The following is a 27,596-nucleotide window of genomic DNA, read 5'->3' as shown; positions in this document are numbered from 1 at the left end:
TAGTGGTGAGCTAATTCTGGAGAGAAGTTATTCTCAAGGATCTCTTTGTTCTGTGTTCCATTGGCTTTTCTAGAATTACCAAATACAGGGCCTACCTTTCCTCATAGCTGATGAGGGTGATTAAAATAATGCCTTTTATAAAGAAATTGCAACTGAGAAACACGAAGCTCAAATGAATTTCAGAATCTTTCCATCTATGAGATCCTTAATGGGAGGACAGTCAGAAGTGTGTGACTATGAACTATACAAAGGTATCAGTGAATGCGATGCATGATGACATAAATACCTACAATCAGCACCTCTAGATAAATACATAATGATACTCCAATGTCCTTGGAGTATCAAAGGACATTGATATCCAGATAGTGTACTTGTAAGGGCCTCTTTCAGCACGCTTTTCAGATAATCCTTGATTGTGGTTGGTTAGAGCAAGCCAAAGAGTGCTAGGAATTCAAATTTATACTTCCATGACTATTGTAAGCATGACACCGTATTTGGGGATCTACATATGTCATCAAATTCTCATTTAAAAGTATAAATGCCTCCTTGCAAAGGTTCATGAATTAAATCATGTGTACCATTTACTGACTTTAGGGTTGGTACTGTGCTATAGTTTTTACATATATAGTACTACCTCTGATCTTTCTACAACTTCTACAGGTTATGTCTTATTATAGCATTACTCAGTTACAGGACTAGAAATTCAAAGAGGTAGAACATCTTGCCCAAGTCCACAAAGCTTCTAAAGAGCAAAGATGTAATTAGAAAATAACTATCTATTTTTTAACATTTCGTACGGAAAATATCAAAAGTATATAAAACTTATTATTATTATTTTTTTTTTTGCGATACGCGGGCCTCTCACTGTTGTGGCCTCTCCCGTTGCGGAGCACAGGCTCCGGACGCGCGGGCTCAGCAGCCATGGCTCATAGGCCCAGCCGCTCCGCGGCATGTGGGATCTTCCCGGACCGGGGCACGAACCTGTGTCCCCTGCATCGGCAGGCGGACTCTCAACCACTGCGCCACCGGGGAAGCCCCAACGCTGTATTTTTTAAAAACACCTTTGCTTTTAATATAAGGGCTGTGAGGGAGGAGAAGAGTAATTGAGTAAAACCACCATAACTATTATGAATTGGAGATATAATTGCAGGTATAGTAAGAAGAAGTATTTTTAAAAACTGGAAAATGCTCAACTGCCTAAACATGATAACAAAAGTAACTCAAGAATTTAAAGCATCACTTTTACATATTGCCATGGGTATTGAGATCTTGGCAAATGAGTTTTTAAAAGTAAGAATGCAGAGCAATTAGCAGAAAATCCACATGTGACATCTCTTGGGAGTCTTTTTGAACCAGTTTCATTTATCCTTAGAGTTTTAATATTTTCCATCTCAAATTAAAAAATAACATAAAATTACTATTTTTCCTAATAAATAAACTCTCATTGCTTTTGATCAGTAAAAAGTAATGAACTGTTAAATGTCCACAGAAATTGTTTTCAGTCTTAAATGGTTTCTCATGAAAGGAAAAATGCTGTGACTCTTTTCAGATTTTCACACACACACACAGTCGATTGAATAAGCTCTTTTCTGTTATAGAAAGGCAAGTTAAACAGCAGGATCTACCTATTGAGTCGTGTGAATATCTATTTTTCAAGCTGTGGAATAGCTTCAGAAGCTTATCCTTCTTTACTTGGAGAGATTATTTTTCCAGAGATTCAATGAATGTTTCTATAGTTTTTGCAAAGTCTTATGCATACTGGTAGGATCATCCAGATAACTATATGGGACTCTCCTAATTTTAGAAGCCCAATATTGTCAGCTGTCAATCCATGCACAGTACTGCTCACAAGAACATTTTGTGGATTGGCCTTAAGTTCATGATGCTGACTTTGCAACTACTCTTCCAATCTTTGTGATTTTTTAGTAAATTTACAAATTTGTGCCACCATCACCACCATCTAATTTTAGAACAATCCTATCACCTTAAAATGATGAATAGATGTGCTGACATAGAGGCTAAAATTCCATCTCAACCTCATTTTGAGAGCCAGTTAAATTTTTAATTTTCCAAAATTGGGTGTTATTGTCATTTATCCACTGATATGTGGTGCCACTTTCTAATTTATATAACATAGCAACCGAATGTGGGATCATCGTAAAAAAAACTCAGTCCTAGAAAAATGAGGGACCCAAATAAGATAAGCCTAAGAGCCAAATTGGAGATTTTTTAGGGAAAAATGTTTTGCATCAAATGAGTTAAAGTTGGAGGTTGCCAGTGGGGGAATGAAGAACGCATGAAACGTCCCAGTAAGTAAAAGTATTAGCGATTTCTGTGTGCGGCATTACTGAGGGCACAAGCAGAGCCAGGGCTGGTGGTGATTGGCAAGACTTTCGTGTGGCTTAGAAATAGAAATCAGAATTTACAAAGAGAGACAGAGCTGCCAGAGTCATTCAGAAGGCCTAGAAAAGTTTCCTGGGTCTTGGTGCTCAGGCTGGTGTCAGGCCTGAGCCTCTGAGATGAGAGAGCCGAGTCCAGGACATTGGACCACCAGAGACCTCCCAGCCCCACGTAATATCAATCGGCAAGAGCTCCACAAGAAATCTCCATCTAAACACTAAGACACAGCTCTATCCAAAGGCCAGCACCTCCAGTGCTGGGTGCCCCATGCCAAACAACTAGCAAGACAGGAACACAACCCCACCCATTAGCAGAGAGGCTGCCTAAAATCATACTAAGTTCAGACATCCCAAAACACACCACTGGACGTGGCACTGCCCCCCAGAAAGACAAGATCCAGTCCCACCCCCGAGAACACAGGCACCAGTCCCCTCCACCAGGAAGCCTACATGAGCCACTGAACCAACCTCACCCACTGGGGTCAGGCACTAAAAACAGCGGGAATTACAAACCTGCAGCCTGTGTAAAGGAGACCCCAAACATAGTAAGTTAAACAAAATGAGAAGACAGAGAAATATGCAGCAGATGAAGAAGCAAGGTACAAACCCACCAGACCAAACAAATGAAGAGGAAGTAAGTAGTCTACCTGAAAAAGAAATCAGAAGAATGATAGGAAAGAATCCAAAATCTTGGAAATAGAATGGAGAAAATATAAGAAATGTGTAACAAGGACCTAGAAGAACAAAAGAGGAAACAAACAATGATGAAAAACACAATAAATGAAATTTAAAATTCTCTAGAAGGAATCAGTAGCAGAATAACTAAGGCAGAAGAACAGATAAATACCCTGGAAGATAAAATAGTGGAAATAACTGCCACAGAGCAGAATAAAGAAAAAAGAATGAAAAGAATTGAGGACGGGCTTCCCTGGTGGCGCAGTGGTTGAGAGTCCGCCTGCCGATTCAGGGGACACGGGCTCGTGCCCCGGTATGGGAAGATCCGACATGCCGCGGAGCGGCTGGGCCTGTCAGCCACGGCCACTGAGCCTGTGCGTCCGGAGCCTGCGATCCACGACGGGAGAGGCCACAACAGTGAGAGGCCAGCATACCGCAAAAAAAAAAAAAAAAAAAAGAATTGAGGACAGTCTCAGAGACCTCTAGGAAAACATTAAACACACCAACATTCAAATTATAGGGGTCCCAGAAGAAGAAGAGAAAAAGAAAGGGTCTGAGAAAATACTTGAAGAGATCATAGTTGAAAAATTCCCACAAATGGGAAAGGAAATAGTCAATCAAGTCCAGGAAGTGCAGAGAATCCCATACAGGATAAATCCAAGGACAAACACGTGAAGACACATATTAATCAAACTATCAAAAATTAAATACAAAGAAAAAATATTAAAAGCAGCAAGGGAAAAACAACAAATAACATACAAGGGAATCCCCATAAGGTTAACAGCTGATCTTTCAGCAGAAACTCTGCAAGCCAGAAGGGAATGACAGGACATATTTAAAGTGATGAAAGGGAAAAACCTACAACCAAGATGACAGTACCCAGCAAGGGTCTCATTCAGATTTGACAGAGAAATTAAAACCTTTACAGACAAGCAAAGGTTAAGAGAATTCAGCACCACCAAACCAACATTACAACAAATGATAAAGGATCTTCTCTAGGCAGGAAACACAAGAGAAGGAAAAGACCTACAAAAACAAACCCAAAACAATTAAGAAAATGGTAATAGGAACATACATATTGATAATTACCTTAAATGTAAAAGGATTAAACGCTCCAAACAAAAGACGTAGACTGGCTAAATGGATACAAAAACAAGACCCGTATATATGCTGTCTACAAGAGACCCACTTCAGACCTAAGGACACATACAGACTGAAATTAAGGGGATGGATAAAGATATTCCATGCAAATAGAAATCAAAAGAAAGCTAGAGTAGCAACTCTCATATCAGACAAAATAGACTTTAAACTAAAGACTATTACAAGAGACAAAGAAGGACACAACATAATGATCAAGGGATTGATCCAAGAAGAAGATATAACAACTGTAAATATTTATGTACCCAACATAGGAGCACCTCAGTACATAAGGCAAATGCTGACACCCACAAAAGGGGAAATCGACAGTAACACAATAATAGTGTGGGACTTTAACATCCCACTTTCACCAATGGACAGATCATCCAAAATGAAAATAAATAAGGAAACACAAGCTTTAAATGACACATTAGACAAGATGGATTTAACTGATATTTATAGGACATTCCATCCCAAAACAACAGAATACACTTTTTCTTAAGTGCTCATGGAACATTCTCCAGGATAGAACATATCGTTGGTCACAAATCAAGCCTTGGTAAATTTAAGGAAACTGAAATTTTATCAAATATCTTTTCCAGCCACAACACTATGAGACTAGATATCAATCACAGGGAAAAAAAACTGTAAAAAATGCAAACACATGGAGGCTAAACAATACACTACTAAATAACCAAGAGATCACTGACGAAATCAAAGAGGAAATCAAAAAATACCTAGCAACAAATGACAATGAAAAAACAATGACCCAAAAACCTATGGGATGCAGCAAAAGCAGTTCTAAGAGGGACATTTATAGCAATAAAATTCTACCTCAAGAAACAAGAAAAATCTCAAATGAATAACCTAATCTTACACCTAAAACAATTAGAGAAAGAAGAACCAAAAAAATCCAAAGTTAGCTGAAGGAAAGAAATCATAAAGATCAGGTCACAAATAAATGAAAAAGAAATGAAGGATACAATAGCAAGGATCAATAAAACTAAAAGCTGGTTTTTTGAGAAGATAAACAAAATTGATAAACCATTAGCCAGACTCATCAAGAAAAAAAAAGGGAGAAGACTCAAATCAACAGAATTAGAAATGAAAAAGGAGAAGTAACAACTGACACTGCAGAAATACAAAGGATCATGAGAGATAACTACAAGCAGCTGTATGCCAATAAAATGGACAACCTGGAAGAAATGGACAAATTCTTAGAAAAGCACAACCTTCTGAATCTGAACCAGGAAGAAATAGAAAATATACACAGACCAATCACAAGCACTGTAATTGAGACTGTGATTAAAAATTTTCCAACAAATAAAAGCCCAGGAACAGATGGATTCACAGGCGAATTCTATCAAACATTTAGAGAAGCGCTAACACTCATCATTCTCAAACTCTTCTAAAATATAGCAGAGGGAGGAACACTCACAAACTCATTCTACGAGGCTACCATCACCCTGATACCAAAGCCAGTCAAAGATGTCACAAAAAAAGAAAACTACAGACCAATATCACTGATGAACATAGATGCAAAAATCCTAAACAAAATACTAGCAAATGGGGCTTCCCTGGTGGCGCAGTGGTTGAGAGTCCGCCTGCCGATGCGGGGGACACGGGTTCGTGCCCCGGTGCAGGAGGATCCCACATGCCGCGGAGCGGCTGGGCCCGTGGGCCATGGCCGCTGGGCCTGCGCGTCCGGAGCCTGTGCTTCACAACGGGAGAGGCCACGGCAGTGAGAGGCCCGCGTACCGCAAAAAAAAAAAAAAAAAAAAAAAAATACTAGCAAATGGAATCCAACAGCACAATGAAAGGATCATACACCATGATCAAGTGGGGTTTATCCCAGGAATATAAGGACTCTTCAATATACGCAAACCAATCAATGTGATACACCGTATTAACAAATTGAAGGATAAAAAACATACGATCATCTCAATAGATGCATAAATAGCTTTCAACAAAATTCAACACCCATTTATGATAAAAACTCTCCAGAAAGTAGGCACAGAGGGAACCTACCTCAACATAATAAAGGCCATATATAACAAACCCACAGCCAACATCATTCTCAAAGGTGAAAATCTGAAAGCATTTCCACTAAGATCAGGAATAAGACAGGGTTGCACACTCTCAACACTATTATTCAACATAGTTTTAGAAGTTTTACCCATGGCCATCAGAGAAGAAAAAGAAATAAAAGAATCCCAATTGTAAAAGAAGTAAAACTGTCACTGTTTGCAGATGACATGATACTATACATAGAGAATACTAAAGAGGCTACCAGAAAACTACTTGAGCTAATCAATGAATTTGGTAAAGTAGCAGGATACAAAATTAATGCACAGAAATCTCTTGTATTCCTATACACTAACAATGAAAATTCTGAAAGAGAAATTAAGGAAACACTCCCATTTACCGTTGCAATAAAAAGAATAAAACACCTAGGAATAAACCTACCTAAGTAGGCAAAAGATCTGTATGCAGAAAACTATAAGACACTGATGAAAGAAAACCAAGATGACACAAACAGATGGAGAGATATACCATGTTCTTGGATTGGAAGAATCAACATTGTGAAAATGACTATTCTACCCAAAGCAATCTACAGATGCAATGCAATCCCTATCAAACTACCAATGGCATTTTTCACAGAACTAGAACAAAAAATTGCACAATTTGTATGGAAACAGAATAACCAAAGTAATGTTGAAACAGAAAAACAGAGCTGGAGGAATCAGGCTCCCTGGCTTCAGACTACACTACACAGCTACAGTAATCAAGACTGTATGGTACTGGCACAAAAACAGAAATATAGATCAAAGGAACAGGATAGAAAGCCCAGAGATAAACCCATGCACATATAGTCACCTTATCTTTGATAAAGGAGGCAAGAATATACAGTAGAGAAAAGACAGCCTCTTCAATAAGTGGTGCTGGAAAACTGGACAGCTACATGTAAAAGAATGAAATTAGAACACTTCCTAACACCATATACAAAAATAAACTCCAAATGGATTAAAGACCTAAATGTAAGTCCAGACACTATAAAACTCTTAGAGGAAAACATAGGCAGAACACTCTATGACATAAATCACAGCAAGATACTTTTTGACACACCTCCTAGAGAAATGGAAATAAAAATAAACAAATGGGAACTAATGAAACTTCAAAGCTTTTGCACAGCAAAGGAAACCATAAACAAGATGAAAAGACAACCCTCAGAATGGGAGAAAATATTTGCAAATGAAGCAACAGACAAAGGATTAATCTCCAAAATATACAAGCAGCTCATGCAGCTCAATATCAAAAAAACAAACAACCCAATCCAAAAATGGGTGGAAGACTTTAATAGACATTTCTCTAAAGAAGATATACAGATTATCTACAAACACATGAAAGGATGCTCAACATTACTAATCATTAGAGAAAAGCAAATCAAAACCACAATGAGGTATCACCTCATACCGGTCTGAATGGCCATCATCAAAAAATCTACAAACAGTAAATGCTGGAGAGGGTGTGGAGAAAAGGGAACACTCTTGCACTGTTGGTGGGAATGTAAATTGATACCGCCACTATGGAAAACTATATGGAGGTTCCTTAAAAAACTAAAAATAGAACTACCATACAACCCAGCAATCCTACTACTGGGCATATACCCATAGAAAACCATGATTTAAAAAGAGACATGTACCACAATGTTCATTGCAGCACTATTTACAATAGCCAGGACATGGAAGCAACCTAAGTGTCCATCGACAGATGAATGGATAAAGAAGATGTGGCAATATACATAATGGAATATTACTCAGCCATAAAAAGAAGTGAAATTGAGTTATTTGTAGTGAGGTGGATGGACCTAGAGTCTGTCATACAGAGTGAAGTCAGTCAGAAAGAGAATAACAAATACCGTATGCTAACACATATATATGGAATCTAAAAAAAAAAATGGTTCTGATGAACCTAGGGGCAGGACAGGAATAAAGACGCAGACATAGAGAATGGATTTGAGGACACGAGGAGGGGGAAGGGGAAGCTGGGACAAAGTGAGAGAGCGGCCTGGACATATATACACTACCAAATGTGAAATAGACGGCTAGTGGGTAGCAGCTGGATAGCACAGGGAAATCAGCTTGGTACTTGTGACCACCTAGAGGGGTGGGATAGGGAAGGTGGGAGAGAGACGCAAGAGGGAGGGGATATGGGGATATATGTATACATGTAGCTGATTCACTTTGTTGTATAGCAGAAACTAACACAACATTGTAAAGCAATTATATTCCAATAAAGATGTTAAAAAAAAATACTAGCACTTTATATCTCACTCTTAGGCATCAGCGACAAATTATAGCTATATTAGCCATGCAAGATTATACCCTTTTCTTCGATTCGTGTGTTCCCCGGGACAGTTCACAAGGAAGCCAGGATTACGTATAGCAGATACCTGACTGAAAGCGGAAGCAGAAGGATAGAGACAGAAGACAATTTATATCCTACTTTTGGAGGGCTGTCTTCCAAGCCTGAAGCAAAACCAAGCCTGGGGAAGGCAGATGTTTTAAATTAAATGTTATGTGATTTTAAAAATCATCTTTTATTGACATATAATTGACCTACAATAAACACTCTTTTAATTTAAGTGGAGTCTCACTCTTTAACATGTATTTTATTTTTTTACCTTATATTTTATTTTATAATTTAGTTTGTATTCATCTTTGAGGCTTTCAAGTAGAAATTCATTGGAAAGTATGAAATCCAAATATTCTTAAAAGATTGCAATGCTTTGCTTTAGTTCAATGCTAAAGTAACTGATAATCTTACATATATTAATAATAATGACTTGTTTTAAGTTTCATTAAACACTGCACACTTCAGACCCTGAAAATATACTTTAGATAAAAAAAACACATTTACCCCTCAAAGACCTCCTGACCCTCATTTCCTTAATTAGTAATTTGGGCACAATAAGAGTACCTGCTCTGACCTTGGGGAAATTATTTTAAAATGCAACTAGGTAAGTAATGAAATTAGGGTGCAAACACAATTAGGAATGATTCCAAAGCCCGAACATGATCTAATATGCCATTCTGAAGCATTCTGAATACACAGCCTAAAGAAATTACACCTAATATAAACTTTTCAGGAATTAGAAAGTTGAAAAGGGAACAAATTCCATTAAACTTCTCTTTATTTGTTAAGCATACCTCTTATAATTCCAAAATGCGGAGAATCTGATGGTAGGGATCTTTATATCACTGCCCACTGCTAGAAGATACCACACTTTCATTGTCAATGGGGGCTGGTAAGCTTGGAACATCAAATACCATCTTGAGAATATTTTAAAAGACTCATCAAAAAATTCCTTTTATTTTAAAAGAAAGTATTAAAATGAAATCATGCATGACTTCAAAATGTATTCAGATTTCTCTACAGTGTATAACAATAGGAAGTTTTATCAGATTACATCTTCAATAAAGAGTTTGAATGAGCTTGATGTGATTTCTATTTCAATCATAAGGGTGACCTACACAGGTATCTTTTTTCTTCGATCACTTTATTTCTGCTCTCTCCATCTGTATTTTAACCTGTTAATATGTGGGTGAATTTGAGGAAAAGCAAATCAGTTTGACCTTTAATGTAAAGTCATTTTTGAATGATCAAAACAGTACTATTTCCAAGACTGTAAAGAATGTGGATTTTAAGATTCAAAAGCACGTGCCATTCCCCGTAACCTGGAATGATAATGTGACCACTGCTTGAATGATAATTTTATCTACATAACTGCCTTCTTCTTGCCTTCACTGTATATTAAGACTTCCGCCCAAAGATATATGTTTAGCCAGCTGTTTTAATATAACATATTAAACTTTAAAATGATTCAAGGACAAACACTGGACTGCAGCTCGCTGTAGGATGCCACATTTTGTTGCATCATTTCCCTTCTTTTTTAGCAGCTATTTTACCACTAAACCAGAAAAGAAGGAATTATGCAGGAAAATTGCTATTAGCTGCTACCCCTGCTGGATTACAAAATCCAGAGCACAATAGCTTCCCCAGTGGAGCCTCTGAGGGCTTGGGCCAAGCCATTAACCACTGCTAACACCTAAGGGAGGAAATAGAATAGAGTAGAATGGCTCTCAGGTATTCCAGAAGATTTTTATGCAAACAAAATTTATTTGAAATGCAGATGTCCAGGGCCTAGCCCCAGAAATTCTTATTCAGTTAATTTAGAATAAAATCCAAGAATATGCATTTTTAATATGCTCAGATATTTGTACCTGGATTTTTCACCTGGCTTCTGTTTGTGTGAATATTTGCTCAGACACAGGTGACCGTTAAACAGGCTTGACAATTAGAGTGTCAAGATGGACCAAATATATCAGAGCCTAGTATATGATAGGCACTTTATTTTTAAAATGAATGTAATAATGTATGTATCATTAGTGATGTAAGATCCTCTCACTGCATTCTATTTCTGTAGCATTGGATACATTTTGGACTTCTCAAGGTACTGCTTTGCGTTTTGAGTCTCTTGTTACCTGTTGACTTATATTCACTGATGACTATTATGTATTTATTCAACAAACTAACTAAAACCATACTTGCTTTATACTCATTTTATAATCAAATCTCCATTACGTCTCTGAGTTAGATACTCCAAAATCCTTAGGAGTCTGTTTGTTCCTATTGCCTCCTTCATAAAGGAAAGAGTAAAATTTCAGCTGATTACTGAAGGATGACAGAACTTCCCTACATTGAAAACGAAGATGTGAGCTTATTGGATACAAGGGGAAAGATGTATAAAATCATGTAGCCAGAAAGATGATACGAGAAATTGGATCAAGAAAGAGATTTTTAGGAATGGAGAAGAATAGGCATTACATATTATTAGTTCCACTATTGAAAGGCTGAATTTGTGGCACTGACCATCCGGGTGGATGTACCCAGTAGGTAACTGGAGGGGACACAGGGCTAAGATTTTAGAAAAATATTGTCTGGTATTTGAAATCAGGTAAGTGAATCAGATTCAAACAGATCTTAAAGAGGTTAGAAAAAAATGATGAGGACAGAATGTTATAGAACAGAAAAATGAGAATTATAGGGACAAGAAGGGATGCCGTTCTTTGCACTTCCCCAGCTTAACAAACCAGCCCTTTCCTCTAAACCCAGCCCACATGCCACTCTTTCCTTAAAGCATCCCTCATTTGCATCTATGATAATAGAAATTTAAATCAAGGTACAAATGGCATAGTGGACCACGAGGTATAGGAGCAGAGACCAAAGGACAGGGCTCACAATTAGAGAATGACTATCAGCTGACTCACATTTTGGCTAGTTATGTGTTATTTTTCTCTCCCCTTCTGAGTCAGAAGTTCCTTGAGATCAGTAATCATTTTAAAAAGTCATCCATTTGTTCATTCAACAAGGATTAATTAAAATCTTGCCATGAAGATTGCTATACGGTGACACATACGATAGTCAATAGGATGCATTCACTAAAGAAGACAAAATCTCTGCATCCAAGGATCTTTCAGTTGGTGAGGCAGAAAACCATCACACCTGACTGTATAGCAGCATGCTGGGTAAATATGTGCCAAAGAAGACTTTCCTCTGACAGCGATGTCTTGGAGACAGGAGGAACTGAATAACTGAGAGAATTAACTGAACGTGTCAGCGTGGATTTGAAAGACATTAAGATGGAGGCATGGGTGATGGCAAAGGAAAATGAATTTGTACAATTTTTGGTGGCTTTCACTTAGTTTCTTAGGAAACTAAGAAACCATTTGCATGTATGAAACTAAGATCTAAAGACACTTAGGTCTTAGTTTCATATGTGCAAATTTAAAAATCTTCAGGAAGATGATGATGTCTACCAAAGTGATGATTTCCAGGGATACTTAACCTCCTTCAAATCAAAGCAGGTTATTTAGAATACAAACTACTTTAGGTACTTTCTTTCTTTTATATCCTCAGCTCTCTATTCACTATATATAATGATTTCCATATCTTATACACAATGTATGCTTCACTTTAACTGCTGTTTTAAAATCGTCTCACTTCCTGGTCCAACTACCCTATATAACAAGTGTGTTAATGGGCAAAAACGTATCAGCTCCAGTGCAAATGAATTAATCTCTGACTCCCAGTTTCTTAAATATTTAGAGATATCTATTCAATCAATAGAGATGTGGTAGAAAAGTCATTCTCCTGACAATGCTAGCTTTCCAATGTCTGGATTTTTAACCACTATTAGGTTAATTTCTGAAATGTTTACAACTCCACTAAAGACCTTGGTAGTTCTTTGTTTTGTTTTTGTATTTTTTCCCCTAAGTAGCTGTACACTTAAAAAATGTTAATGCATTTTTCAGTTCTGCGTAAATCCAAGTAGATAAGAAATGTTATTTTCCAGATCTGTTGGTATTTATAAAAACTTTAAAATTTCCATTCAAACAAAATAGAAATTGGGTCTTGGTATAGTTTTCACTTTTGTGAGTTAGTTAATGCAGGCATTTCTCAGATAAAATAAAGGTAATATTAATCTTCATCTCTCATTCCCTGGTGCCTGGAGTGAGACAAATCTGCCTTTCCTCTGAGTTCCAAGGGATATACAGAACATGCGTGGAACATTTTGAGTAAGATCAAGCATGCAAATTAAGTGCAGGAGAAAAATAATCAAACTCAGAAGACTTTGGGCAGAGTGATTATGTCTAGCATGGAACTTGGACTTTGAGATACTTGCATTCCTCTCTGGCACCGAAAATGCTTATTTCTTGATAATTAATTCAAGGTTATGCTATGCTATGCTATGCTATGCTATACTATGTTATATTGAGTCTCAAGAAAACGGGATTTAGATTGATAGAGTGTTGTACTGAATACCTTTTGATGCCTCTACAATACTATATTTCTGCCTACCAGTGGCCTTGACAACTTAATTTTTACCTTGACTCTGATAAAGGTGTCATGGTGTGGAAAAACCTCCTCCACACACTTTCCCTTTTTTATTCTATCCTTGAGCTTTAATATAACCTTCTTAGAGCCCATTTCTCCTTGCTTCCTGAGGTGACTTTTGCTAAGATGACAGAGAAAGTGTAGAAATACATTGGACTTGCTAGTAATTCTTAACTGTCAGCTGAGAAACCTTTTATCAGTCATAAAAACCTGTTTCTCATAGGTAAAATGGCCATAAGAATGCCTACCTTGCTTCTGTAAATAATATTTAATCAGATTTATTGACTGTATTAATTTCCTAGGGCTGCCATAACAAATTACCACAGATAGGGAAGCTTAAAACAACGGAAATGTATTCTCACAGTCTGGAGGCCAGAAGTCTGACATCAAGGTACTGGCAGGACCACACTCCCTCTTAGAAACCATAGAGGAGAATTCATTCTTCGTCTCCTGCAGCTGCTTTTAGCTGTAGGCATTCCATGGCTGGGGCCACATCATGTCAATGTCTGCCTTTGTGGTCACATTCTCTCTCCTTCTTCTCTGTGTTAAATCTCTCTCTGACTTACTCTTACAAGGACACATGTTATTGGACTTTCTTTTAAAGATACATGTTACTGGATTTAGGACCCACCAGGTAATCCCAGATGAACTCTTCATCTCAAGATTTTTAATTTGATTACACCTGCAAAGACCCTTTTCCAAGTAAGGTAACATTCATAGGTTCCAAGGAAAAGGACATATACATGTCTCTTTGGAGGTCACCATTCAGACCACTACATTGAACACCATCTTCATAAGATCTAAGAAAAATTTCCTCTTATATTAGCCATTTAAGAACAGTATATGTAGATTCTTAAAGAATTTTAGAAGATGCTTAAATTTCATAGATTACTTTAATGAGTCCTAACTTTTGTCAAGTGAAAAGCATAGCCCACTCTCTGTACATTTCCTCTGCAAAATGTCAATCTTTCATATATTTATAGAATTGTAGTACTACATGGTTATAGTGGAATAAGTTTTTTTCTGTTAAAAAGGCACTAATTTATTCTATATGTAACTGTAAAATGTTGACTGAACATTAACTTTGGTATTAGTCTAGGAACTTCTAAAAGAATTCACAGTGACAGTTTTTCTAAAGCCAAAGTAAACCTTGGTCAACATTTATGGCTAGATATACATACTTTATTATTAAATATTAGGAGATTTGGTAATGAGTCAACATTCATATAAATATTGAGATTACTGACATCAGGTGGCATGGTGCACTAATGAGGAAAAAAAAGGGAAAAGAATGACAAATGGTCGAATTAGGTGACTCAGAATATCCAGTTGCATGTTGCAGACTTAGTATGTTGGTATACTTTCAATGAATTATGTAGGAAATTATAATGGTACTGGAGGAGACTGACTTCACAGAGTCTTAATTTTTATTAATTCATTATAGCCTGATTGTTTCCAACAAGACTTAGTGTTTAGAGTAAAAATACATGAATGAAGTGTAGATGTTATGATCTTTGCTTCATGTTCCTAGATATCAGATACTATATATGCATATTATCTAGTATGCTGAAATCCATGGATTTGTATCTTTATTGCCTTGCTAGGTTTTTAGAAGTAACAGACAACACAATGATAAGAACTTAATTAAATCTCTTGTCCATACCTACTGAACAGAGTGTCATTTTCCCTTGGTTTTGGCCTTCTTGCCATTTTCATTCCATTTGATTTGACCAAGAAAATTTGAATTAAATTTGCAAGTCAAATGACAGGAGACATTTCTCAAAAAGGCATAATATCTACTGATCTTCTTTTCATCTATTCCTTTGTCATAAACATTTGTCTGGCAAGTGCCTTGATTAACTCTGGCTCCTTGTTGCTTTTGCTTGCATGTAACAGGATAAACAAAGCCATAACTCCATGATTTCAAATAAATGGGACCTAGACCAAAGTAAACTTTCTGCATCAGGACAACAACAACAGATGAACTACACTGAAACAAACAGAGAATTTAGATTTGCCTGCTTTCTTTTATCTGGAATAAAAAATAGACAATGGGGAAAGAACAGGGGATATTTAAATAATAACAGCAATAATAATGGCCAAAGAAAATAAATAGAAAGAAGGAAGGAAGGAAGGAAGGAAGGAAAGAAGGAAGGAAGGAAGGAAGGAACTTAGGACTGTGGGGAAAATTACACAAAGAGAGTTGAAGAATTATCCAGGTAGGCACCGCCTGTCTCTTCAGATAGACGTTTTAGTTTTTCATGGAGTATGCATATAGAATTAATAAGTGACCATAGCACTATCTAGTGTGCTGAGGCTGCTATAACAAAATATTTCAGACTGGTGGCTTCAACAACACAATTTTATTTCTTACAGTCCCAGAGGTGAGGAAATCCAAGATCAAGGGGTAGGCAAGATGTGTTTCATCCTGAACCCTCTTCTTTTGGCTGCTTATAGGTGGCCACCGTCTCCATCTCTCTGTGTGCTCCATAAGACCTCGTCTTTGTTTGCCCACAGGTGGAGATTGAGAGAGCTCTCTGGTGTCTCTATATTCTATAGACACCAATTCTACAGTATCAGGGCCCCACCCTTACAAACTTCCTTAACCTTAATTACTTCCTTAGAAGCTCCATCACCAAATATAGCCACACTGGGTGTGTGTGTGTGGGGGGGGTTAGGGTTTCAACATATGAATTATTGGGCTACACAAACTTTCAGTCTATAATAAACACTTACTGACTTATTTGCTAAAGGAAACTTTTCTTATAAGGATATTAATGTTCTATGAGAAAATACCCTTTGATTTCCAATTCCAAATGATTCAAAGGCTGAATATCAAGAATCAAAGAGGAGGGCTTCACTGGTGGCGCAGTGGTTGAGAGTCCGCCTGCCAATGCAGGGGACACGGGTTCGTGCCCCGGTCTGGGAAGATCCCACATGCCGTGGAGCAGCTGGGCCCGTGAGCTATGGCCGCTGAGCCTGCGTGTCTGGAGCCTGTGTGCTCCGCAATGGGAGAGGCCACAACAGTGAGAGGCCCGCATACCAAAAAAAAAAAAGAATCAAAGAGGAAATTTCTCCTAGACTCCTCAGTAGAATTCTGATGTGCACCTCTTTAAATGATGGTATTTAAGATATGTTAGAGCAATTTTTCTTCCCCTCTGAGCCTTCTCTACGTAAATATAAGCAACCTCAATTTATTGCTCATGTTACATGATATGAGGCATGTCCAGGGAAAGACTTGGAAACCATCAATATTTCTTTTAAAATTCCATATAAGACCCTGGCTATATATGCTTTCCAACAGCCTGAAATTGATTTTTCTCACTGACTTATTTTGAACTACATATAACCCCCCGTGACAAAATAACATGAACGGAAATAAATATGAGTCCCACAAAATATGGCTAATGATTACTTCTTCATTTATTCAGCAAATATTTGCTGAGTATTCATTATGCATCATAAATTGGTTATTTGTTATTTGGAAGTTCCCTAGTTTATTTCTGTATCCCCAGGGTCTATGATATCCCCATTACGATATCATTTCTTTGTGGTAAGTGTTCTGATGAAAATAAAAAGGTTTTTAGAAGATTACATAACTAATTTATCTGAGGAGATTGGGGACAGCTAGTAAAAGAAAATTTCCCCAAAGGAGTGATATTTAAGCACAGACATAAACAATGCATAAATTTTAATAATTCAAATTAGGGCTGAGGAGGGATAGAGAGATTATGAGACAGAAAAAAGAGCAAATATGAAAGCCCTGAGGACAGTAAAGCCTTAACTCAGAAAAGACCAGGAGGGCTGGAACAAAGAGAGAAAGAAGAGTGGCAAGACCAAATAAAAGTAGGTTAAATGATGTGACTAATGTTGTCATTAGTCAACAACTAATGTCAACAACTAATTGTCAACAACTAATGTTGTTCTGCACCAAGTCCTGTGCTGGAGACTGAGACTAGAGCTGTGACTAAGGCTAGTCTCCCTCAAGGGGCTTAGAGTGTAGTGAGATAATGCACACATTTTATTGAATATTATCTATTTGTCTTAATATTATCTATAATGTCAAAACTGTTGCATAAGAATTCTAAGCACTTAATTTTAAAATGACTGCCTTTGTTAACAGCCTCTAGCACTTTCCAGTAAAATTACAACAAATGCTCTGGAATAACAAAATGACAAAACTAAGAATACAAGTAACTATTTTTATTCAAAATTAATCTGTTGTCAGAATCTGAAAGAAATTTCATGCATAATGGCATAACTGTAATGTGCTATCTGAAAGCAAGCAAGCCCATGCACCTACTATTTAACTGGTCCTTTCTTTACTATTTATTTGATATATACCTTGTATTACTCAGACAAGGAGTAAGGAATGCAACAAACCACTACTTTAGGAATATCGTCATTTGAAGTATGCCTGGTGCTATTTGTCCACTTTAACTCCCCTTCATGATCTTTCCTTCAACAGTTGGTCATAAACAGAAACAAATGGGTGTGGAGTATGAAGCAAGGTTTTTAAAATAGAGTCATTCATCTTCCTTGTTGTAAGGCTCATAAGCAAAACATTCCAGGAGGATGAGAAAACAGGAAGATCCGTAACTGAGAAAAATAATAGGGAATACAAATATTTAAATATTTCACCTACTGAGAATATCAGAGAAGTAGGTGATAAGGTTATGATATGTTCCTATCTCAGTGCAACTCAACTGCACTATATGGGTAGCATATCCATGGACATTAGTCTGTTGACCTGGATATTCATCCACCCTAGAGAATGCCAAATGCTTTTGGTCCATTCTCTTCTTAAATAGATCTTGGCACAATATCTTTCTATCTTTTGTCAAATTCTGTCATTATATACTCAAATTCAAAAGATTTAATTTTTTTAAAAAAAATCAATGGTCATTTCCTCTTTTTGTTTCATATATTTTTCAGTTTTAGAAAATGTCTGTGTTTTCTCTAGTAAATCATTATCAAGTATCCTCTTATATTGGGTATGCTCAAAAAGAAAAATAAATGCACTAAATATAATAAGTAAGGGAAGAAGCCATAAGGACAGAACAGGTTAGGTTGTAGAGAAAACAAGATGATATAAAATGGAAATGCATGCACATATGAAGGACTGGAAAGAAGATTTTTAAGTAACACAATAATACAATTGAAGCCAAGTTTAGAGGTAGTGAACAGCTAAGTTACTATCCTTGATATGACTGCCTTTTCCCTTTGCATCATTGTAAAACAAATAAAACCAAAGAAAAAATTAAAAAGAAAGAAATGAGAGTGCACTTTTACAAAAAGTGTCTTCAAATAAACACCATCAATCATCTTAATGTTCAAAGTCAAAAGCTATTTTCTCTTTTTTAATATCAAGAACAAGGTACAGGTGTCTACCATAACTTCTTATATTCAAAATTGTATGTGGGGTTCTTGTTAGTATAGTTAAGATGAAAAAACAAATTAATATAGGCATTTAAAGCTATAAGTATCTCTCTAAGCACTGCTATAGCTGCATCCATGACTTTATGATTGACTGCATTTTCACTTACATTGTCTCACATTTTCAAAATTCCCTTTTGATTTCTTCATTGAATCATTGGTTATTGAGGAATGCATTAATTTCCACATATTTATGAGTTTCCCCAAATTTTTTACATTATTGATATCTAATTTAATTCTATTACTGTCAGAGAATGCACTTTGTATTATTAATACTTTGTATTATTTCGTTTATGCCTAGCCTATAGTATACATTGCAGAATGTTCCATGTGTACTTGAGAAGAATATTTATTCTGCTATTTGGGTAGAGTGTTGTATAAATATGTTAGGTATACTTGGTTTATACTGTTGTTCAAATCTTCTATTGCCCTATTTATTTCTGACTAATTTTCTTATCCATTACTGAAAGGAGAATACTGGAATACCGAACCATTACTTTTGAATTTCTAGTTATTATATCCTCAATAATATATTACATATGCATTGTGTTATACAATTGCTTTTTAAAAGTTAAGAAAAGAGAAAAACTATGCGTTTATACTGTCTTTGATAACTACATAATTACTTTTCCTGATGCTCTTTGTTTTTAATGTGGAGTTGAATTACCATCTGGGGATATTTGCTTTTCAGTCTGAAGAACTTCCTTTCCTGTTTCTTTTAAGACATGTCTGCTGGTGACAAATGCCCTCAGTTTTTTTGTAATCTGGGAATGTCTCTATTTCATTTTTTTTAAAGATAGCTTTGCTGAATATGTGATCCTTGGTTGAAAGTGTTTGCTTTGAGCATTCTGAATGTGCTAGCCCTCTTCCTTCTTGTGACCATTATTTCTATAAAGATTTAGTTGTTAATCCTATTGGGGTTCCCTTGGAAGTGATGAGTCAATTTTCTCTTGCTTTCAGCATTTTTTTTTTCTGTCTCTTTGTGTTTACGTTCCTGATGGTTGTTGAGCTTTCTGAATGTGGAGACTAATGTTTTCAAAATTTTTTGAAGTTTTCAGCCATATTTTTTCTTTTCTTTTCTTTGTCTCCTGGTATTTTCATTTCAGGTATATTTGTGCACTTAATGATGTCCCACATTTTTCTGAGGTTCTCTTCATTTTTCTTCTTTCTTTTTTCTCTATATTCTTCTTCAGCTTGCATATTTTCTATTGATCTATCTCCAAGTTCACTAATGCTTTCTTTTGCCAATTCAAATTTACAGTTGGTAATTTATCATTTTAGTTATTGTACTTTTCAAGTCCACATCTTCCATTATGTTCTTTTTTTGATATTCTCTATGATAGGACATTGTTATCACTCCTTCATTTCCTTCTTTAAAGGTTTACTGTAGTTCATTGAACATGTTTACAATGGCTCCTTAGAAGTCTTTGGTTAATCTGATACCTGTTTGCTCTCATGGACAGTTTCTTTTGCCTGCTTTTTTGTTTTGTTTTGTTTTGCTCTAGTTTATGGGTCATGCCTTCTTGTTTCTTTGTATATCCTGTAATCTTTTGTTGAAGATTGGACATTTTTAGAGAATATATTATAGCAATATAATATATTGCTATAATATATGATATTGACTTTTCACTGAAGGTCTGTTACTGTAATTTCCTTGTTTATTTGTTTAATGATCAGCTAGATTACTTTAGTAAAGTCTACTTCCCCTCTGCAGTGTTAAGCCTCTAATGTTTCACTTCAGGGGATCCCAGCCTTGGGTTTGCCCACAGTCACCCTCGAATGGCAGTGGTTTTGGCAGGGTTTACTGTCTCTTTCCCTGACTACACCCAAGTTGCTAAACTCCACTGATTGCCAGATGATTTCTGTATTGTTTTTAATTTGGGGCCCTAAATTGTCCTACAGACTAATCCAACCCAATTTGGGCTCCTTCAAAAGGGTATTTCCCTTGGCAAGTGTTTCAGATTTGTTCTGAACCTGGCAGGCTCCTCTGCCTCTCTTTCCTGGGTTCTTTGCTTCTCCACTGAGGCAAAACTTTGAGCCACTGGCTTTGGAGCTGAATTGGACACTATGCTGGGTTTCTCCGAGTGACGCCTCTACTTTAGGAGCTGGGCACTTGATGCAAGGGAACAGTAGCCTCAAGTCTTTTGGGCTTGGCTCTCCCAGTGTGAAACCACTGCTTTACAGTCCAGGGCAAGCACAATTGCGGCCCTGTATTCCCTGTGAAGCCTTGCCAAGGTAGAGCCTCTGTTGCACAAGTATAGGCTGTGAAGAAGAAAGGAGCCCCTCTTCTTGGCCATACCGATTCAGAATTTAGTTGATCAATAGGTAGCTAGGAGCAGGGTGAGAACTGGCAACACCTTGCCCTCCAACTGCTAGCTGGGGTGGGGTGGGGGGAGCCCTGTGTTCTTGGCTGAACCAGTTTGGAGTGGAGTTTCCATCTTGCAGAGCTGAGAGAAGGGATGAAGGAACTAGGTTCTGGTTGACAAACTACATTCTCATCATTCCTACCAGACTCTAATAGATTTTCTTGAATAAACATTTCTGCATTTGCTGCTTGTCTCCAGGACCGTTTCCAGAGACACTAATTTTTTTAAATGTTATTTTATAATTCTCCCCAGTTCCACTGGGGAGCAATTCCGTGGAGTTCCTCATATTATCATGCTCCTCACACATATCTCTGTGTTGAGATATATTTTTATAAGTAAAAAAAAGGTTTAGAAGTTTACTAGAATTAAAATCAATGCATACAACAATCAGATGAACAATGAGATGAAAATATAATTTTAGAAAGGTAATATTTACTAAAGAAACAAAGTACATGCAGTACTAATAATAAGTGTAAAAAATATGTGAAAAGCTCTTGTAGCTAAAATAAAAACGTTTTAACATATATTAAAGAAAATAAAGAAACCACGATATTGGTATAGAAGACTAAACATAATAAAGCTGTCAGAATCTCTAAATTTATTTACATCTTAATATAATTTCTACTAAAACTCTTATAGGAATTTTCACGGAACTTGATAATCTCTTCTATATTTGTCAGAGATTAGCAAATGAACAAGTATAGCTGAAATATTCCTAAAGAAGACCACGACAGGGGAAAATACCCTAACAAACATCGAGATTTATTACAAAGTTTTCATACATAAAAAGCATGGTATTGATGCAGGATTAGAAAAACAGAGCATTGGAACATGATAGAGAGCCTAAAAGGATGAAGATGCAAAAAAATTTGACTTGTGAGAGACTGAGAATTGAAGATCAGTGGGTAAGGGATAAGTTACTCTATAATTAACCTTGGAAAAATCAATAATCAGTACAGAAAAAAACAATTCCATACAATTGTTTAAATGTGAACGGTAACATTATGAGAACTAATTTTTATATAATTAATAATTTAAAAAATAAGGCTAAATGACTAATCATTAAAGAGATGGATAAAATTGACTACATTGAGATTAAAATTTTAATAAAATGAAAAGGCATATGTTTTAAAGAAACAAACAAGAACTTTGTTAAAGATATTTGCAACATGTAGATTGAGAGAAACATGTATTTCAAATACATGAATTGGAAGTGTGTGAAACTGCTAATATTCAATGTTTTTTTGAGTGTTAAAATAATGACAATTCAATTTGGCCTAATGAAATAACTAAATAATTAATAAATGCAAGTTCCAATCAAAAATATGGTAAAAAATTAATAGGCAAGTAGGGAATTGACTTTGCTTGGAAGTAGCAGGTAAATTTTAGCAAAAATGACTCATAGACTCCCTTTACTCAGTCAATAATTTTCTTTATATAGAAAGGGAGTAACACGTACAGATACCAGGAGTAGTAAAAAAATGAGTATGAGTTTGGTCTTAGACCCATCAATGCTTTTCTAAGTAATAAAGGAGATGGTTTTGTTCTGCAATGAGTAATACTCCTGCTGCAGTTTCTAAATTATCATTATAGTTCGTTTTAAAGAGCGAATATGCAAAGATAGTTTCTCATATAAATAATGTTGACCACAGAAAGACAAAAGCCTCGTTGTAATTTTATTAATTGCATCTTGAAGAACAATTCCCATCTTCTGTTTTGAACTATGGTATACGAAATCACCCACAAGTGTTGCTTGTACTAATTTTAACTGTATTCAGTCTTGTCACACACTTTCTGGAAATGTAACACAGCTATATATTCTGTATTTTTTCGAGATGGTGTTCTCCTGCTTTTAGCTGAGTGCAATTTCCTTCTATGTCATGGAAATAAAGGTGACTAGATCATTTGGAATACCACTGCGTACTTCCACTAGAGACTTCTTTTCACTCTTCAAATTACTAAATAATGAGGCACAACCAGCAATAATTTAGAAAAAAAAAGTTAACTCAGAGTTTTTTCTTTTTCTTTTCTCTTTAACTGCTTACTAGCAAGGCATTGTAGGTCCACATATATCTTAAAGCAAAAACAAATATAATTTATACATTTATTTTAGGGAATGTCACTTTTTTTTGAATTCTGGTATAGTACTATATGGTTCAGAAGATTTAACACATTTACTTAAAAGCACTTGAGTGGAATATCTATTCATGTATTTGTGTATTCTGGAAACCAGTAGGACACTGATGACCAGGAACTGGACAGCAATGGTTTGGAATGCCTGCCTTAATATGCAACAACGAGGTAGACAAGAGTTCTGGGGTCTGCAAACTTGTCAATATTTGAAAAAATCCCAACTGAAATAATCATTTTGCCCAATTGTACTGCACACATTAACCAAAGTTATGTTTATTTGCTTTTGGCTGGAATATCAGTGTGAAATCATCAGTGTTCCCATGTTGAATAGACCTATGTCTTTCATTAATCAAAATGAGAAAATAGATTAATAATTTATATATATATACATATATGCATACATATATAGCTATAGTTCATGAGATAGGGATGAGTGACAATAAAGAGTTCGTTTTGGGGGTGAAATTTTGAGAACAATAGCGCTACCACGGGACCAATCACTTCTCACTGGCCAGTTCTACATCGAGCTGAAGTATGCCATTAAGTATTGCTTAAATGTCCTTAAGTGTTGCTCCAGATAACCAATATACATTTCCATATGATTAATTAATACATTAAAAATGGACCACCTGCTCCTATGACTTTTCATCACTTAATTCTTACTTGTGTAACCACTAGAGGTCTTCTCTGCAGAATTTTTAAATATGTGGCATATCTCCTCCAATTGGCAGTAAATGGGACTTTTGTTATGTGTTAGTGTAAAATGCTCTAGAGCATGAGTAAGTGTTTTTAGGTATCTGTGAGAGTCAAATGCATTGTTTTGTATGCCATACTGTCATATAGTCTACTTTTAACACAAAGCTTCTCAAACATGACTTTCAAATGTGATGAAATTCTGTCACGTTTGCATTATCAGGACAAACGAGAGAACATTAAACTTATTTATGGGGACTTGGGGTAATTTGTGTCTTCTGAAAGGACACCTGAAGATCATTTTTGTAAAAGATTTCTTTTGCATTTACAAGGTGGTGGTAAAACTCCATTAGTTTATCCTAGACCAAGCTCACTGAACCTGTTAGGGTGTGGATGTTTTGGTCCATGCCAACTGGGAAAGTGGGAAAGGGGAGAGGGAGAGAGCTGGAGTGGTTCAGTGGAGTTGGGATTGTCTTGAGGCTTGCAGAGGATTTATGAACTAGAAAAACAAGTGTTGTTTGGGCAGCCATTTTGAAATGATGCAAACTATTGTAATTTTCACTTTTTCCAGATAATTCCCTCAGCATTTTGGCAAAGCATAATGGATTCAACCGCCAGAAGCAAGAAGTCTATCTTTTACCAATCATAATCAGTGATAGCGGGAATCCTCCTCTGAGCAGCACCAGTACCCTGACCATCCGGGTCTGTGGCTGCAGCAGTGATGGTGTTGTCCAGTCTTGTAATGTTGAAGCTTATGTACTTCCGATTGGACTCAGTATGGGCGCCTTAATTGCCATATTAGCATGCATCATTTTGCTGCTAGGTATGTATTTTCTTCATAGCCGAATGGTCACCATTTTTCTGGTTCATAAATGACTGTAAAGAAGGACAGAAAACCCTAACCCAGCCTAGAAAACCCTAATTAGCATTCTTTGGAAGAAAAATTCCTTTGTATATACTTCTCCAAGCTTTGAGGTCACTAAGAGAAGGGAAAAAAAAAAGAATTGTAATAGTAAATATTCAATTGGAGAGAACTATTCAGTGCCTTTTTTAATCCCATCACTGGTGAAAAGACTAAGCATAATGGTGGTGGAAGTGGGGATGGACCTTTATGTGGTTACAACAGCAACTATTACATTAGAAGGCCTCCAGATCTTCTGATACACGCCAGTTTACTTCAATGGGGGCACACATATGTCCAAAATACTCTTTTATCTAAACAATGTATAGATTGGGTTACTGAGTCCATCCAATCACAAAATTTGGCAAGATAAAAACAAACCAAAAAAACCCAAGCAAACAAAAAATACATTTTCTTCAAAATTGCATTGTTGCTCAGATATTTTTCTTGATATTACAATCAAATTTAGATGAAGACTGCAAAATAAGAAAAAGCTTTTGTAACTTTTCTACTAAAAAATCCAATTATAAAAATGAGATTAGACAGTAGGAAGACACACAAAAGGAAAGTTATATCTTATCCTGCCCTTAGATGAAAGTTATGTCAGTTTTTACCTTCCTGGTTACATCTGTTCTGTTCACCCAAGTACCCTGAGTTGATCATCGTTTCCTGCCACATTTTTTTAATGTCATTAGCCCAAGTTTGGTGTGGCTGATCTGGCTAGTTTTTTATGTGTTCCTCTCCCTTCCCCGACCCGTAGTCCTACCTTACCAGATAGTGGAGTGCTAGCTTTCATACAAGAGAAGAAGTTGCCCATGCAAAGTTGACATTCACCTTAATATATCATTTCATCTGTGAATGGACATTATTTTACTGGAAAGAGTCTTGAAGGACTGATTTTTAAAAAACACAAAGTGTACTGAATATGATCTATTCAGCTCGTTTTTCTTTATAGAAGAGGGTCATGGAGCCAAAAAGTACTGAATAAACGGCCCAAGACACACAGCAAGTTAGTTATGCTATCGGTGCTGTTTCCCTTTTTGGGCCGTTCACTCTAGAGCTCCTAACGGTATTAAATGTAGCTTTCACCATAAATAGATACAAACTTGTGCTTTTAACCCAGCTTCTTCATCACCATTTAATAAACAGAAGCAACCTGGAATAGTATTCACTCAAAATTCAGTGCTCATACTTCAGAAAGGTATTTCACTTAATTCCCAAGTGAATGCATGAAAGGTACGTGCTCAGTAAGTTTTTAAATAGCGCCCCTCTCTCTTAACATACATGATGCGTTGCTTGTGAAATTATACCTGAGTCTGGCTAATCGCTATTTTGTGTTTTTCCTGTAGTCATCGTGGTGCTGTTTGTAACTCTGCGGCGACATAAAAACGAGCCTTTAATTATCAAAGATGATGAAGATGTGCGAGAAAACATCATTCGCTACGATGACGAAGGAGGAGGGGAAGAAGACACGGAGGCTTTTGACATTGCAACTTTACAAAACCCAGATGGAATTAATGGATTTTTACCCCGTAAAGATATTAAACCAGATTTGCAATTTATGCCAAGGCAAGGGCTTGCTCCAGTTCCGAGCGGTGTGGATGTGGATGAATTTATAAACGTGCGGCTACACGAGGCAGATAACGACCCCACAGCCCCACCGTATGACTCCATTCAGATTTATGGCTATGAAGGCCGAGGGTCCGTGGCCGGCTCCCTCAGCTCCCTGGAGTCCACCACCTCAGACTCGGATCAGAATTTTGACTACCTCAGTGACTGGGGTCCCCGCTTTAAGAGACTGGGTGAACTCTACTCTGTCGGTGAAAGTGACAAAGAAACTTGACAGTGGATTATGAATAAATCAGTGGGAACTGAGCATTCTGTAATATTCTAGGGTCACTCCCCTTAGATACAACCAATGTGGCAATTTGTTTTAGAGGCAAGTTTAGCACCAATCATCTATAAACTCAACTACATTTTAATGTTGAACCAAAAAAGTAATAATAAAAATAAAAAAGTATATGTTAGGAGGTTATAAATCTTGTGGAGTGTGAATTAAAGTATGTGGAGTGTCTAGAAGTCTTTGGATATTTGATATTTACCTGACCACCACAAAGATTGGGATCCTGGCTCGTCCTTAGAGAAATGGTTTAAAAAGAGGAAAAAATCAAACTTAAAAAGGTGCTTTCTTAGAAAAATGGACCTGCAAGAGATTTGCTACTGATATGTGTCTTCTGCAAGGATTTTTATAAATGAAAATGGTTTTTTCCCCTTCACCAATAAGGATCCCGCCACAAATGATAAAGCAATACTTGGTCTGCTGTACACTCTGACTTTTTGGAGCTTTGCGAGGCCTCCTAGATTATATGGTACGGTGACCACACCTTGTACATAACTGTTGGCCCCATTCATCAGAGACTGAATAGCATCTTTAAATATTGTGTCGAGCCTTAAAATATTCACGTTTGTAATCCATTCCAGGGTGGGGACTGCCAACTCAATAGTGGGAGGAGAGAAATCCCATTCAAACAGGCTTGTTCTCTGGAAGCAGGATTACTCATTCCCCCCGGTTCATCTTCTCCCACAAGGACACAAAGATAAACTGTGTCACACAGTGGACTACATAAGAGACAGATGATTTTATTGCTAGCGCGTGAATTTATTTGTTTAATCCTCGAAATAAATATTTTATTGATGTCCATTAATGCTTTTATTTATTAAGGTTGGTAATCTATAGATTAAGGGACTATATAAAAAAAAACCTAAATTATATCCATTAATAATACTTTAGATTGTTTTATATAAATATATATACAATGAATGTTTAATACATGTACATTTTGATGAGATGAGTATGGCAGGCAATATTATCAAAAGGGAGCTAATAGTCTCTTTAGA

General features: G+C 36.5%; 1 protein-coding gene across 1 annotated transcript in view; it reads left to right on the top strand.

Moving 5' to 3' along the window:
* CDH8 (cadherin 8) overlaps nucleotides 1–26,541 on the top strand; it is a 375,449-nt gene extending 348,908 nt beyond the window's left edge. Inside the window, exons 11-12 of the mRNA XM_032614776.1 lie at nucleotides 24,369–24,620; nucleotides 26,048–26,541. Of these exons, the coding sequence (XP_032470667.1) occupies nucleotides 24,369–24,620; nucleotides 26,048–26,541 (746 nt within the window). The remainder of the gene's footprint in view (nucleotides 1–24,368; nucleotides 24,621–26,047) is intronic.
* The last annotated feature ends 1,055 nt before the right edge of the window (nucleotides 26,542–27,596 follow it).

This window comes from Phocoena sinus, chromosome 19 (genome assembly GCF_008692025.1).
Source record: "Phocoena sinus isolate mPhoSin1 chromosome 19, mPhoSin1.pri, whole genome shotgun sequence".
NCBI lineage: Eukaryota > Metazoa > Chordata > Mammalia > Artiodactyla > Phocoenidae > Phocoena > Phocoena sinus.
Note: the sequence above shows the minus strand (reverse complement) of the source record. Positions and strands in the feature narration are given on the sequence as shown.